Here is a 16,959-nt window from a genome sequence, read left to right as displayed (position 1 = left end):
CACTAAGAGTAAAATTACAGAAACTACACACAACTTGAGAAAAATGCTAATTTAAGATCAAAATTTCACATGGCACTCTTTATATGTAGAATACATTTTGTCTTTTTATTTTTCTATAAAAAGTGCTGTCTTGAAGTTGATGTCCTACGGTTTAAATCATTTAAACTATTTAATGCAGATAACGTGAACATAGAACTATATATGCTGATTATGTTTCCACCTAATGTGTGGCCAGTAAAATTGCCATCAAGTGCTGCTGCTGCCATGTAAAGGGTGTCTGGAGTTGTTGACCTGTCTGTATAGACTGGAAGATTATTAAGTGTTTGTGTTTCATATATTATGACACTTTGGCAGACATTTTTCATCTTCGTTAACTATAGAGTGCACCTACAGAATATTGACATTTGAAACAGCCAATAAAGTATTGTGGGTATCATCAGTGTAAACACCAGTACACCATATTTAGGTGTTTTATATTTTTAAAGTTCCTCTGCATTCTCTGTTACTTTCTTTAAACATAATTTCCATCCTTACTCCAATCATTGATCACCTTCTTAGAAATAAATCAGATTTCTGTTCTTATCTCAAGCTTAGGAAAATAACAGAGACAGCACCAATCAGAGGCCACATTTCTATGATGTCATCATATAATGTAGACTTGTATGAACTAAAGTATTTTAATACAAAATATTAACCCATTTTCATGAACCCTATTAAATACAAATGATAAAATACTATTTTTTATTTAAAATCAGTACTTAAAAATACACGTATCATAAATACTGCCCATCCCTGCATATTAGTACTTATAAAGTACCTTTTTAAGGTGTGGACTTTTTAAGTACAAAAGTGTGCCTTTTAGGTACAAAGGTGCACCTTTTGGAAAGGTACATTCCCAGTGACACCTTTCATATCTTTATTTTCTGAGAGTGTATGGTTTTTAGTACATAAAATATAAAGGTGGTATTTGAAAATGTGCATCTTCTTCTGTTTTGACTGTTTTTGACACATTATATCAGTAAGCAACACTGTTTCTCAAAAATGTAGGCTGACACATGCATTTCCAATGACACTGGCTTGGTCTTATGTCCTGTTTGTGTGTCTAGAACGTGTACTGATCAGCTCTAGATCGTCTCAACTGCTTTTCTTACTCATTTCAGTGTGTGTTTGAATAAAGGGAATGGAAAGGGGCTTTAATTTGTTTGTGTTGACAGATGTCAGAAAGCACTCTAAATTGACAGCTGTATACAATCTGCAGCTCTCAGCACACTCTCAGTTCTGCTCTTATCTCTGACGCTCACCCGAAACCTTTAATACACAAGACTGTTCAAATAGACTAAAGCTTTTTAGAAGTAGAAACAAGCACAAGACAGACGCCTCGGTAATGACAAGTGGAAGAACCTCAAGAATGCAAAGACAGATTGACGTTTGCTGATTTTCAACAGTTCAGCTGTTAAAAGCAAACTACATGGTTTCAGTTAAAGGGATAGTTGAGACAGAACTGAATATTCTGTCATCATTTACTCACTCTTTACTCATCAAAAACTTGTTTGAGCTTAACTTTTTCTCTTGAACACACACACACACACACACACACACACACACACACAAAAGTATTTAGTAAAATGTTTCAAACCGGTTCACCTCCAGAGCATTTGTTTATGCTACTAAGGAAGTCTGTGGTTACTGGTTTTCAATTTCCATCATCATAATATCTTCTTTTGCGTTCTCATAATAGAAACCGCTAGTTAGTAAAAACTGAGTCAATTTTCATATTGACTCAATATGAACTATCCCTTTAAGATAAGTCCTTTTTTTTAATATTATAGAATGGGGATATTTTTGTTTTTGCTTCTGTATGGCTACATAAATTAATTAGGACTGACTATTTATCTGGGGTCTGTTCTTCGTATGTGGATTACTCAGTTAGCCTGATTTGACGATTTGACATGATCCAGTATCGTTTCGTTCGTCAAAACTTATGCAAGTGTTGTTGTCAAAACAACAGGTCTGGTACCTCAAACCTGCTAGGTAGCAGGTTTATTTAATATAAACAGGATTAGATCGGGTCTTTTGAAGCAAAGGTAATACTGAAAGTATGTACTGAATTCTGACATTTTCTTATAGTAGTAATTATATACTCTTGGAAAATTTGTAAAATAGTTTTTAAAAAAATATATAGTTTCAGTTTAAGCTTAAAATATATATATATATAAATAAAGCTTATGCAATCTGCACTCTGAAATGAAAGTACAAAAACAGTGATTCTCACCAAGGGTATCAAAGAGAACATTTATTAATATAGACTTTTAGACACAAATGCATACTATTTTAAGGTACCAGCTTTAATTTGTGTATAATATTAGACTTGCACAATATTAGACATTGTGCATGTTTTGACAGCTGATATGTTGATGGTTTGATGCTTCGCTAAAGTTGCAGACATTTTAACTGATATCAAATTGCTTTTTGTGATGCTAAATTAATTTAAACAGCCAGTTATTCCTTAGGCCAATTAAGAAACTTAAATAGGCGAGTATAATAAAGAATATTCGCTCTAAAGTAAAACGAAATAAATTGTTAAATACTCTTGATACATGAAAGTGTAAAGCCTGCAGCCAACAACAAAGATGGAAAGTTATTAAGCTACAATATAAAATAATTATATGAATTGCATGTCATATTTAACAAACCATTTACTGTGATTTTTATGTAATTTTGCCCACATGGATAATTGAATATTAATCAGATGATGTCATTATGCTGCTTTGCCGTCAGCCAATTGTTGCATTGCTGATCATGATGTCAAGGATCGATAGATCAGTCCTTCACAACAGAAGAACCAAATTAGCCAGAGATCAGTAATCGAGATTAAAAAATCCAGGATCTGCCAAATCTTTTTAGATCATTTAAGCGAGGTACAAAGAACAGACCCCTGGTCCAAAATGTTAGTTGTTTTATAGTAAAAACCATTATTGTTAAAAAAACAAGTGAATAAATAGCTATGAATCTTTTCTGTTAAAGCCGCAAAGAGGAAATGAGTGGGGATTTAACACAGGCTCATTCTGAAAACGTAGTCCTATGTACGTTTCTGGAGATCGCAAATTAAGTACGTATTTCATGCTGCATTTCATGTTTTAAATGAACGATACGGGGTGGTATGATGCCATTCCTTTTTGGAATGACTGCTTACCTCCGTGAGGACGACTTTCCCACTGCAACCAGTTTGTCCAGTTAGCTCATCATGTACGCTGGTGGACTTAAGACGCAGAGAGGAGTTGACAACGGTGACGGGTTCGAGTCCACTGAAGAATGGTTTGTAGAAAGCAGGTAAGACAAAAACAGAATCCAAAAAAATTGATTGTAGATCTCAAATTTCTCTTGTGAGTGCCATTCACACCAGCTGTTCTCACGTAAATCCACCAGAGGCCGCTGTTAACTGACTGTTTGACTGACTGTGTGACTGACTCACCCGTCTCCTTAAACTCAACCAATAGTGTTTTAAAAAGCACAGATTGACCTGCTCACTCACTTAGCTGAACCCAGCCGACAGTTTTGAAAAGCAATGCAGAAAAAATGCCCTTAAAAAAAGCTGTTTTTTTTTTTTTTACTATTTTTTTCAGATTTTACCTCGCCCTGATTCTCACCCTGTTATTTACTTGTTTATTTGCTGTTTTTGGCTTTTGTCCCACCTGCTTTCTAGAACAGTTCTTCACTTGACTTGAACCCCGTTGTCGTGGTCAACTGCCCTAAACAACAGAAAAGCTGTCCATATGAAGGTAAACGGTCAGCTGATAAGTGTCAAAAGGAACGGCATTATACCACCCCGTAGTCTTTGTTTTAAAGATAAAATGCAGCCATATGTGCTTCTGGCTAAATAATTTGCGATTTCCAGAAATGTATTTTAGGGCTAAAAGCAACAAGTTGACTCTTTTAAAAAAAAAGTGAGTTATTCGTTATAGCTTCCACTGTTGACTTCACTTTTAGTAAGGATAGTCCATTTACTAATTTTAATTATTGCCAATGAATCGCTTTAAAAGCAATGGGTTTACTCATTTTTTTTAAATGTCAATTTGCTTTTTTTACAAAAAATGAATAAAGCATTTAACACACAATATAACTGGCAACATATTCCAAACATGAATGATCTGGGTTTTTTACTTAAAATGCATCTAAATCATAAATTTTTTTTGCTTCTGTTAAAATCAATCGATCGATTAATCAATCAATCAATCAGTCAATCAATCATTCAATCAATCAGTTGGCAGCTGTTTCTAGAAACATAATGTCTTACAACAGTCTTATATTTAAAAATGGAGTAAACATGTCATTAATAAAGACTTTTTAAGGAGGCTTTCTTAAATGTATAGAAATACCCTGCATTTTTATAATGCTTTATGCATTTCAGATGATGTCAAACCAGCTTTACAGAGATGAACACCTCTTAGAAAAATCAGGTATGAAGTTTAATCAAGAACCTAAACAGAATTTTTTACCAGGAATTTTTCCTTTGAAAGATCTTGCAAATAGGTTTGTTTTTTATTGTGCTTCCTTTCCAAGTGAACATATCTATGTTTGTATATCTCATAGGTACATATGCAAATCACTTCTGTATGATGTTTCACAAGAAATCAGTCACGCCAGCTCTAAAATGGAAAATGTTGTTACAGGTTTATTGCGGGGTTTATATATAATATATATAATATGTATAATATATAGTTAAAATCAATTATTAATTAATAATCAGACTAATATTATTATTATTAATTATTATTAATATGATTTTTTTTCTCTCTTTTAAATATTTCCCAACTGATGTTTAACTGAGTAAGGAAATTTTCTAGAAATTTAACTAGAATAAAAGCAGTTTTAATTTTTTTAAAAACAGGTCAAATTTATTAGCCCCCTTAAGCTAATTTTTTACATTTAATTTTTTTTTCTGTTGTTTACAGAACAAATCATCATTATGCAATAACTTGCCTAATTGCCTGAATATTAGTATCTTGAAAAATATTTAGTAAATATTATTTACTGTCATCATGGCAAAGATAAATTAGTTCAGTAATTAGAAATGAGTTATAAAAACAATTATGTTTAGAAATGTGTTGAAAAAAACCTCCTCTCCGTTAAACATAAATTGGGGGAAAAATAAACATATATATATAAATATATATATTACTTTCAATTTTAAGCTGTAATGTAATGAGTTTTCCATAGCGGTTTTGTGGTTACCCAGCCGGCATTTCAACGGTGATTCAACGTTGAATCAACGTCAGGTCTATGGTTGGATCAACGTTGAATTACCTTTCGATTTTGCAAATTGGATCAACGTTTATATAGTGACGTTGTTTCACCGTCGGACCACCACCGGTGATTCACCGTTGAAATCACAACGTTGTTTCACTCTTACCTTCTTCATGGGTGAATTGTGGTCGTTTTGTAGACGTTGAATGAAGGTTGAATTACCTTTCGATTTTGCAAATTGGATCAACGTTGATACCGTGACGTTGTTTCACCGTCATACATTTCAACGTAGGTTAAATAGAAACTACATACAACGCAAAGTCCATAAATATAGCAAACAAATTTTTACTAATAAAAAATACACGACACAAATACACAACTTAGTCTGTGTATCAATTTATTTAATACACACCTCATTATTTCAATTATTCTAAATATACAGCAACATTTACAGCATACATAGTTCATTAAAACCATGCAGGTTACTATACATGCTGTACACTCAAATACAGAAAAAAGGCATACAATTAAATAGTCACTTTTTAATTAGGTTTCATGAATTAAAGTTAATGTTTACTAACATGAACAAAGAACAAATACTTGTACAGCATTTATTAATCATTTAATTAATTGAAATATGTCCCGATGCTATTAAAATCAAAATGTGTGCTTGTTAACATAATGCACTGAGCTGACATGAACTGTACTTTCTTTATATGAAAGATGCTTCATTGCTCTTTGTTCATGTTAGTAAATACATTAACACTTACTAATACAAACTTATTGTAAAGTGTTACTGTCTTCAGAAAGACAGATACTAACTAAATTAAACTAAGTACCTAAACTACGCTTCAATTCTGTTTACAAAGTTTACAAAATACCCATTTTTAAAGTGGCTGCAGTAAAAAAATAAAATAAAAAACATCACTCACAACTAAGAATCACAAGTGAAATACATTACATCTGTTTGAGGTTTTATAGGTTGAGAGAAACACTTGAGGTAAAAGATGGCACTGAGGACAAAGAATCAAGTGTAAAACACTAAAACATCTATATCAGTCTAGCACTTAAATACATATTTATTTCTCAAACACCAGGTGAGTTTCCTACAAAATCAATAATGAGGTTTGCTATTCCAATTCATTGTGAATGAATGGCTTTACTTTCACAATAGTGAAAACTCATGCTATAATCTAATCCTGACATTACTCCTTCACTTTGCAGGTCTGCATGCTAAATATTTAGTAGTTTTTTTTTTTTTGTATAAAGTACATCTATTGTGTTTAGCATTACTGCAGCAAAACTGAGCACCTGTGACAGTGGAACATGTAGACAAATATTTCAGTAAATCATCAAGAAAATGTGTAGAATATATGGTTTGATTCTCTCTCACAAACACAACAGTAAAAGCAATTTGTTATTCCATTATTATTATTAGTATCATAAAAATTGCATGTTCACATGGGTCTTATAATAATGGCTCACATTTGTGAATGTAGGACCACTATTTCACTATTACATGTCACATTAAGTGTTCATATAGGTTCTGTTATTAATTACTTGTGTCATCCCAGAGACCTGTTAATCTTCAGAACACAAACTAAAATATTTTTGATTAAATGCTTCTCATCCTCTACAGACAGCAATGGTCCCAAGATGGTCATTGTCAAGATAAGGCACAAAACACATTGTCAAAACGTTCCATGTGACTTCAGTGATTTCCACTGTGAACATACCAAGCTCCAACAACACTTTAGTGAGGCAAATCAAAACAGTAAATACAAATGTGTTTGCGTATATCTCTCCCGCATCAGATCAGCGTGTGTGTTTACTACGAGCAGTATGCACACACCATGACCTGTTGTGGCAAAGGCAAACAAGTTATTTTTACAGTACTTACTGTGATTTAACCTTTATGACAAATGTACTGGACCTGTTACACATATCACTATCTTTTATGAACACAAATTTCACTGTAACGGATGCTATTGTTTTGCTCCAGTTATACCTTTAGAGAACACCTTACTAGTCAGACATCCATACAAAAGCAGAGAGTTTGGTCTTGTGTAGCAGAACTGCAATAGATGTCTGTCTGTCTAGGCTGACACTGGTTTAGGCCATCAGTATGTCCTTGATGCCCTCAAATGGAGCTTCCAGAAAACCTGCAATAAATGAAATATGAGGTTACAACTAAGTTGGTATCAGCTATTATACAAAGTGAAATTCAAATATTTATTTTTTATTGCATCCAAATTTGTCCTATAATATCGCCACACTCAATAATTTTGACTCATCCATCTGAATATTCCTAACTAAGAGAAGTGAAGAATTAGGTGTGATGTCGTCAGGAAGCCCTTCGCCACTACTGGTGCCAGCATTTCCAGAATTCAAATTTCAGATTCTCGAAAAATAGCTTTTTTTTTTTTAACAAAGGCTGCAGTGAAAAATCATGAAACATTCAACACATCTAATAATTACAAGTTGTTGTAAACCATTACATGTACTGTAAAAGCTGTTTAAAGCTTTTTAGACATGGTTGAGAAAAACTCTAGAAGGAGTAGCACTTTTGCAAAAGTCTGCATGTAGGACAGAGAATTAAAGGGATAGTTCAAAATTTGTATTCTGTCGTCATTTACTGACCACGTTGAACACAAAAGAAGATATTTTGAAGAAAGCTGCAAATCTATTTAACCATTGACTTCTATAGTATTTTTTTCTACTATGGAGGTCAATGTTTACAGGTTTTTAGTTTTTTTTTTTTCAGAATAGCCTCTTTTGTGTTCAACAAAATAAACTCATAATGGTTTTAAACCATTTGGGGAGTAAAATGTGAGTAAATTTTCATTCTTGGGTGAACTATCCCTTTCAGTTGGAAAACACCAGAATTCTTAAGTAGACCCTTTTCGCAAGACAGATGATGCATTTCATTTGTCATCTTAATCCTCAAGTTTTTAATATTTAGATTTATTTAAATAGCATGTTTATTTATTTGTTTTAATGACATTTAATAAAAACAACTTCTCAATGACATCACATGTACTGGACCTGCTACACATGTATCACTATTTTTTTTAATACAAATTTCACTGTAACAGGTGTTGTTGTTTTGCTCCAGTAATACCTTTAGAGAACACAGTAGTAGTCAAGACATCCATACAAAAGCCTTGGCATGGAGTAGCAGAACTGCAGTCTGTCCAGGTAGGCTATCTGCGTGTTCTTGATGCCCCTCAACTGGACCTTCCAGAAAACTCAGAAAGTTAAAACCCATTACACCTTTTATCTGCTACTATACAAAGTGTAATTTAAGCATTAATTTCTCACTAAATACATATTTGTTCCCCAATACTGTCACATAGTATAACATCACAACATGATTTCACAATAATAATATCAATATAACAATATAATATCACAACATAGCCTAACAATCAATAAACAAACATATTAGAAAGAGAATATCACCATGCTTTTGGTTAACCAAAGCACTAAGAAGATTTAACAGATAGCTTAGTTAAAGGTAAAGTAAACTTACATGGACAAAGCCTTTTCCATTCAATGCTGTGCAAGTTACATCTCTAAAAGCAAAAACAACAACAAGTTCACTTTGTAATAATAACACTAATAATACAGCGTATAAAATGGATATTGTTTTATAACGTTGCTCAGTAACTTTAAACTGCGTTTGGAGTTTATCGCTTTGAATTTGCCATAAAAACGCTCATTTAGACTAACGTTAAACATGTGACATTACCTCGAGGTTAGCTGCGTCACCGGAGCGCAAACAAGACTAAAAACAAACTGGAAAGTTTTAAATGCTTCAAAATTCGAAACACTACACCAAGTCACATTTAAGATGTGTGTAAAACAAAATCGGGGGGTAAATAAAACTTTAAAGCATCTAAAACACGCTTACCTCTGAATTCTGCTGCACTGCAGGTCAGGTGTTCGTAATTAAGTGAAGTGAAGCGCTGCGCGTGGCCGCGTGCGCCGAGTCCTCCGATACCATGGTAACCAAACATGTTGAATATTGGGTGAAGCCATGACGTTAATTCAACATACAGACCATGATAAAAAAAATGTCAACGTTGATTTGTACAAGGATTTCTGTAACTTTTTTCAACCATTTATCATTCAACATTGTTTCAACATTAAAGCAACAACTGACGTATTTTCAACCACATTTCAACGTTGAAGCCTTGTCATATGCAGGCTGTTTTTCAACCGTTCAACATTAAACGTTCTATCAACATTATTTCAACGTTCAAAACACATCTGACCTTATTTCAACCATATTTCAACGTTGAAGGTCGGTCGTGTGCCGGCTGGGTAATATATCTACACAAGCGTGTTTCTGCCTGGCAAAAAAACAGTAGTCCGGCAGGAGGCGATCTTTGACATTAGAAGGATAATTGACCAGTTTACAACATCTAGTTCTGAGTGTCATTCAAGAAATAGAGCGGTTTTCTCAGTCACATTATTGGGCTAATTCATTTCATACAATCTTGTTAAATGTATTACAAAAGTCGAGATATAATAAAAAGAGTTTGTCTGTCTAAGTTTTAGATTTTAGTCTGAATGTCTGGTTGCAGTCTAATTGTCTTCTTTAAACGTAATAGACCTTTTTTTAATGAAAATGTGATTCATTTTTCTTTTATCTATTTTGTGTTTGACTTGTTTACCTGTATTTAATAATCTTCATACGTTTATGTATCTGTTGTATAGTATCTATTGTTAAACTTAATTTTTGCTTTAGAAAAATAAAAATTTCACGTCAGTAAAACATAGTAGCCTACTAAATTAATTGACAACTTGTTTTGATGTTATTCATGTGATTTAGAAGCTACAAAATATGATAGGTTTGTGATAAAATTATCAATACTACAAAAATTATATAAAAAATTAACATGAGTGAAAAAAAAACTACTATTCTAAACTTATTTATAAACACCATTAAATACTAGCACTTTCAAAGAATAGATCTTAGAACATTTTTAAAAGCGTTTTGCCTAATTTTGTAATTAGAAAAAAGTGATACTGTTTATCCAGCATTTATTCTTTATTCTGTTTTATAGAAACAGTATCGATCCACCCTATAAGCCCCAATCTACCCCAACACAATTTATTCATGTTGTTCTCACACAAATTGAATAAGTTAACTTAACAAATTTAAGTGGATTAAAAGAATTAAGTTGTCCCCAAAACAATCTCAGGAACTGTGTTGTCTCGGCTTATTTTAAATAAGTAGTTTGAACAGGCAGCAAAAATATTAATGAAGTGACAAGATACTGACTACCTTTTTATTATAGCGCTCTAGTGCAATGCATGGATTTATGTGTTTGTGTCCTGGTAACTGTCCAGACTGGAGGTGGCACTGGACACTGTACTGATGTCCGTGTCGCTGTGCTCCTCCTCCAGCGGGACGCGCGCAGGATCCGGCACAAAGTCCGAGTCACTGCACACATGAGCGGCGTCACGAGCCACCAGCGCGCGCGCGGCGGACACCACCTGGAAACCGTCCAAGAAAACTGAGAGAAACGCGGAGTTTATCGAGAAGAAACTATCATATTAAATCTTTACAAGCAGGGCGGTGATCCAAGGCAGGTGTCTCCGTCATCTGCTAACAATTTGGGCGCTCTTGTACGAGCCCGAAGAACCCAAATCTCTCTTGAGTAACTGCTGCAACAGCGCTGTATTCATGCTTCGTTTACAGACTCAAACTACAAGAGGAAATTGCGCCGTAAGTTTGCACAGCGTCTGCTTTGAAGTAGGTTGTAGTTGTAATTCGTTTTATAGGAACCACGTGAGTGGGATGAAACGGGCATTAAGTGGGCGCACCCGCGGGATATGATACCGGACACACTCTCAAACTTCAGCCAGAGCGCCGGACCTCTTTGACGACCTCTGTGGTACGAGTCAAATCTCACCGAATGACTGTTGCACAGAAGAGCCGTGCGCGCGTCTGCAGAAAGGACACGCCATGCCATTGGTTTTAAACTGAGCGCATTGGACTTGTTGGTGCTTTTGGTTATAGTTTGATTGAACTCTCCGTGGTTGGACTTTGAAGAGACTCCAGCATCACTGATCCCGGTGGGAATGATGGCTGTGTTGTGGGATGACCCGTTCACGTTGCTGTGGAGACGGACTCTTGTGTTTTCTCTTCTGCTGCTCTTGATGGGTGTACCACGCACCTTTGGGGACGAAACCTTTAGTGGAGAGGTGATTATTTCCAGCTATCAATTACTGCACACTTTTAGGAGACCAAACTGGTTTTAATGTTTAATATTGCTTTTTGGTTTGGTGAATGTGTTTGGTTTCATTTTTTATGACTTTTAAACAAACAAGTTTATTTAGAAATAATAACATTATACATATAAAGTCAAATATACACATAAACACAGAAATGTTATATTTTTAATTAGGACTACAACAAGTGATGGACATTTGACATGAGTTGTATACAGGTATAATATTTGGTGTGTGTTTCTTATTTATGTATGTTGACAACATAATTTTCAACTAAAAACAAACAACTTTTTGTTTACATTTTGAAAACAAACTTCTGAAAAATGCTTAAAACAATACCATTATTGTCTTTGTCTATAAAAACTAATAGGGAAATTGGTGACATTGTATGTGCAGGGTGTCCTGATTATGCCAATCAGTTGATGCTCTCTGAAATTTACAAGAGGAGACTGCATGTTTAGTCATTTTCATTCATATCTGTCTGCTTCAATGGCTTTATTATACGGTGGCCGAGAGAGCTTAACGTGATGCAATTACAAAAAAAAATGCCAGCAAATCCGTTTGACAGCACACGTGCTCCAAATCCTCACAACGCAAACACATTTTTGAAAAAAACGCTCTGCATTTTTATACAAAGCGAACAAACAATTAAAACAAGCTGCATTTTCTCACAACGCAAATATTTTACGAAAATGCCTGCATTTTCTCTCAACACAATGGACATGTTTCAAGAGGACCCTAAAATGTAACGACCTGGCTATTTAGGTTATGGTTATTTAGGCTAATAAATGCTAAAGACACAGGAATTGGGATATTAAAGTAAACAAACAAATCTCACCTTTTAAAGATCACCTACAACTTCACTGAGCAATAGTCATGGCACAGCAGCATCTGTCACCTTTTTGCGTCCACTTGAAACATGTGCTTTGTTCTTTTTGTGTTGGGAGAAAATGTTGACTGTTTGGTTTTACAGTTCAAGTATGTGTGTGCATTTAAATATACATACTAAATATACACTACACACATGTATTATGTAAACAAACTTTTCTTTTGTAAGAGATTAGTCATGATTACTCATTAAACAGCACTGATTTTGAGGGACATATGGGCACAATATATATCAGCTTAAATGATTATTGTTCACTGCTGTCTGTCATCCTAAGGCCACCGGGCGGCGGTGAGCCCGGGTGCGAGGTCCCTTTCATCGCTGCTTGCAGCTTTAATTTCATGTTTGAGTTTGTAGTGTTTCTTCACAAAGAGAGATCACCAACTGCTGTCCTGGCTTGAATATTGCAGCATTTTCAGTTGTTTTCTCTAACCCCTGTGAAATGGTTTACTGATGTCTGTACACAAAATGTTTTAAAAAAATGGCAAGGGAAAAACCTTTCTGTTTTTAGTACATTGTTACTATGTAAACATGCACTGATGTTTGCTTGTGCATTTCTTCTGAAGAGCAGTCTTGGGTCTGGTTTTAATGGAACAGCTGATTTAATCTGGATGCTTGTTACCCACTGTATGGATTTCAGAGAGCAGATTAGAAAGCTGACGTTGAGCTTCTATCTTAGCACACCAGCATTCTTGCCTCTGAAGATCCTGCAGACAAACATTGGGCTGACTTTATTTTGAAGTGGTAGGAGGTTCTACAGCTTGTAGTCTGTGTGGTTTGAGGTTAGCTAGTGGTGTGCCACCCCATGTATGTGTGTGCTGCCGTGGTCTAAACCCTGTCTTTGGTGGTCTGGCACTGTGCAGAGACTGGCAGAAGCAAAAGTACTGAACCTCTCTGGATTAATTGTTCTTCTCATTCATACTTATTCACCAATCTGGCAGAGCAGATAATTCAGCTATCTGTCACAATTGAAGACTTCAAGGACAACACATTGACTTAAATACACAGACATGTACAAATAGACATCACCTATACACTATATTACTGCAGGTTATAAGTTTGTTTAATAACTTTAACTGTCAAAAGCTATTAGTTACTAGCTAATTAGGTAAAGTTATTATCAACTAATAAAGTTAGGGTTATAACCTTTTCAGAATTTGTTTGTAATACAATATTGTGCTTCTTTTGTGAAGCTCATTTGACACAATTTCCAGTGGTCATTCTGTCATGATTCATCTGGAATCACCAAATAAAACTGAACGTCTTCCTCTGTGTTGAAATAAATTGATCTTAATTGAGCTGCTTTAACCTGCAGTTTCTTCAAGATGAGGGATGCTTAACCTTGTCTAGAAGATGATTTGGCTTTGTGAAATGGGTCATTGGGTTCTCAATGGTGGAAATAAATAAATGTTGAGACTAAGGGACTTTCTGAATGTGTGCAGACATTGTTAAGAGTGATATTGCTAGGGCTGTTCCAACACACTTGGTTGTCACATATACCCGTTTCCCATTAGTGCTAGACCAGAGCTAGTGTTATAACTAGTTTGGATTACAACAGAGAATGACTTGTTCATGCAGCATGCCATAATTTGTAGGGCTGGGTGATTAATTGAAATGAAATTGCAAACGCGATTGATCATACCTGTGAGTGTCACTCACACCTGGTCAGGAAAGCACGGGTGTGTGTATAGTAGTAAATCTTCTCTGAAAGCCAGAAGGCGCTCCTGTGTGAAATGCCCATAGCATTGCATTATTACTGATTCAACATGACTAATAATCACAGGACTACTGAATTATCTCACTTATTTCAAACACTCGACTGAAGTTATGAAGTGAGTTTGGAGTAAAACAAATGTTTTTAAATGCGGTATTTTTGTGTATCATTGTCTACCCACAGTCATAGTTCGCTAAAAAGCTATGCAAATCAGCTGTCAGGGAACTATCATCTTAATTTTATTATCTGATTAAACTGTTTTCAATTTTGAACGGGATTTTTTTTATAGCTTGTCAGTGAACTACAACTATGTGTAGTAAGTGCTGCTCCATCTGAAAGCATGTGCTGGACACGTGCAAGTATAGGCTTTACTGACAAAATTAGCACGAAAGTCGCCTATGATTAATTCCCCAGCCTAAGTATTTTGTATAGACAGAAATTGCAAGTGATAATAATGTGTTCAGCGTTGTGTTTCACTGCTATATCAAAGTTAACATTCAAAACATTTATTTTGTCTTGTTGTTTACAGTAAAGGCTGGTTTATACTTCTGTATTGAGTGATCGCCATGACCCACAGCATCTACCTTGCTTGTAGTTGTGCATTTATACTTCTTCGTGCTGTTTGTGTTGCTCTGCAATAATGGTTCTGAAACAATAGCTGGAAGGTTTTTATTTTCCTCTGTGTCGAGTTTCTTCATGGGAGTTTTGACTTTTCTGAGTGCTATCTTCATGTACAAGTAGCTAAAATTTATTCAAAGGAGAAAACTGGCAGATGTGCAACAACTTTAATCATAAGGTAAACACAAAACAACAGTTTCCATCTGGAGCTCCTGCATGGGACTCGACAGTTGTAAACACTCCCTCCATCAGACTCACAGCCCTCTCGTGGCTCTCACCACCACCTACACTCGTCACCGCTATCACAGCATTTGTGATACGCGTCATTGTGAAGTGTAGTTAAATTATTTTTGAGAGGTGTGCATCAGTGGTGGTGTCAACCACGACAAGGGCTGCTACACCATATGTGTGCGTTTGACGCAGAGGTATAAATCAACCTTAACCCTGCCCCCAGTCCCTGACGCAAGCAGTTCTGTTCTTAAGGCTGATTTATACTTCTGCGTCAAGCCCACGTGTATGCTACGGCGCAGGATATGCATTGACGCATAGCCCTACGCCATGGCTGTTGGAGTCGCTGACGTGCATGTCGCACCGACATGTAGCGCAAGGTCTGTGATTGGTCGGCTTGGTAGCGCTGATGAGTCTGGGCGGCACAGAGAGCTGCACGAGCCAGATGGAGCGATTGTTTACAAGTGTGGAGTTCCGTGAAAGAGCTCTGGATGGAAAGTTTTGTTTTGTGTTTACCTCATAGTTAAAGTTGTAGCACGTCCGCTGGTTCCTGCCTCAAAATGAGCAAGTTTGAGCCACTTGTACATTTAAGAAGCGAAAAAACAAAATACCAGTGAAGAAACTCGACATAGAGGAACATAAACACCTCACTGTCAACTAGCATTTCGGAAGTGTTAATGTAGACCAACAGAGACAGCACGCAGAAGTATAAATGCGCGGTTATGCATGTTGCATGCACCGTGGGTGACGCCGGTCACCTGACGCAAAAGTATAAACCAGGCTTGATGCTGCATTCCAGACACAGTCGGACGTGCAAATTTCAATGGTGAAATGTCCCACTTCCGACCCCAATGCATTCTAGTCAATTGTGTCTCACAGTTGCATTTTTGCTACTTGAGATGTAAATATTTCATTATGCCAATTTTATTATGCTAATTTTATTGTGCCAATTATGGCTAAAACTAAATGAATAGAAAATGCTAGCTGCCCGTTGAATACAGCTGAGAAAAAACAAAACTATAATTTATTAATCCACTTTAAAGCTAATATAATATCAGAAATAGCCTTTCTATGTTTCACTATGCAGAACTAGCTGTCATCTGTGAATTGAATGAAGCATTTTGTTGAAGTCGGGATTCTCCGATCTGCCCTGAGCTCACTGGTCAGATGTCAGATCTCTATTCGCATTCTAGACATTATTTCCAAGTAGGAAGTAGGAAAACTTCCAATTCTGAGTTATCTGGAATGCACCATTACTTGTAGAACAGCAGGGTTTTGGTGCTACTTGAGAACTTTTTTTTTTTTGGTTCAGAGCTGGTGCTTTAGGTTTTTAGATGTTACCATTTTGTAACTAGGCTCTGGCTTTAAACCAGCAGTCAAACTACCTTGGTGGAAGATGTGTAACAATGACCACATTATCACTGATTATCACAATCAAACTGGCGACTTTCTGCATGGGAGTTGGTTGCTCTAACAAGGAGGCTAAATACCATGGCGTGTAGTGTCCGTCTCTAGAGCACCTTTTGAGGTCAGAAGAGTGAGGATTACCTGCACAGCACATCACTAGCTGACCTCTGCTACACTAAAGTTGCACAACTATTGACTTTAATAGCAATCGCTACTGAAAATATAATAACCCGCTAATATTTGGTTGTTGTTGAGCGCATTCTTAAACACCACTGATTGGCCATTGTTGTCACATGCACAGATACAAGGGCACTTTAGTTTTTTAAAGCCACTTCGATCAGTCGACCCATCAGCGGATTGCTCATATGTCAGTTTATTGACAGATCTGCTGATGGACGTAGATTTAAAATGCCAAATCTTGTTTTGCTTGGTAAAGAGTGGTAAACCGATGACCTTCATGGCCAATCACAGTCATATCTGTTGAGCACATGAACACAATGGGTAAAAAAATCTGTGTTTAAGACCTTTTACACAATTTCCATTTATTTTTGCAGAGAATGTCTCTGGATTTCTTAAATGATCTGATTGTCTGCATCATTGTTCTGTGGCATTGTTCAGC

At 35.7% G+C, this 16,959-nt stretch overlaps 2 protein-coding genes across 3 annotated transcripts in view; one reads left to right on the top strand and one right to left on the bottom strand.

Annotated features, from left to right (window-relative positions):
* Nucleotides 1-14,099, bottom strand: part of LOC101882566 (adhesion G protein-coupled receptor G2) — a 41,841-nt gene extending 27,742 nt beyond the window's left edge. Inside the window, exon 1 of one of the 2 annotated variants that reach the window (XM_087262232.1) lies at nucleotides 14,016-14,099. The gene's annotated coding sequence lies outside the window, so the exon portion shown is untranslated. Of the gene's footprint in view, nucleotides 1-3,193; nucleotides 3,306-14,015 lie in introns of those variants that run through there. The other variant, XM_087262234.1, reaches the window with a different exon arrangement.
* Nucleotides 10,701-16,959, top strand: part of mmp15b (matrix metallopeptidase 15b) — a 75,532-nt gene continuing 69,273 nt past the window's right edge. The window contains exon 1 of the mRNA XM_087262224.1: nucleotides 10,701-11,460. Within this exon, the coding sequence (XP_087118350.1) occupies nucleotides 11,338-11,460 (123 nt within the window). The 5' untranslated portion in view covers nucleotides 10,701-11,337. The remainder of the gene's footprint in view (nucleotides 11,461-16,959) is intronic.

Source organism: Danio rerio, chromosome 7 (assembly GCF_052040795.2).
Source record: "Danio rerio strain M-AB ecotype USA chromosome 7, GRCz13ab, whole genome shotgun sequence".
In the NCBI taxonomy this organism is placed as follows: Eukaryota; Metazoa; Chordata; class Actinopteri; order Cypriniformes; family Danionidae; genus Danio; species Danio rerio.
This window is presented reverse-complemented; position numbering and strand designations above follow the sequence as displayed.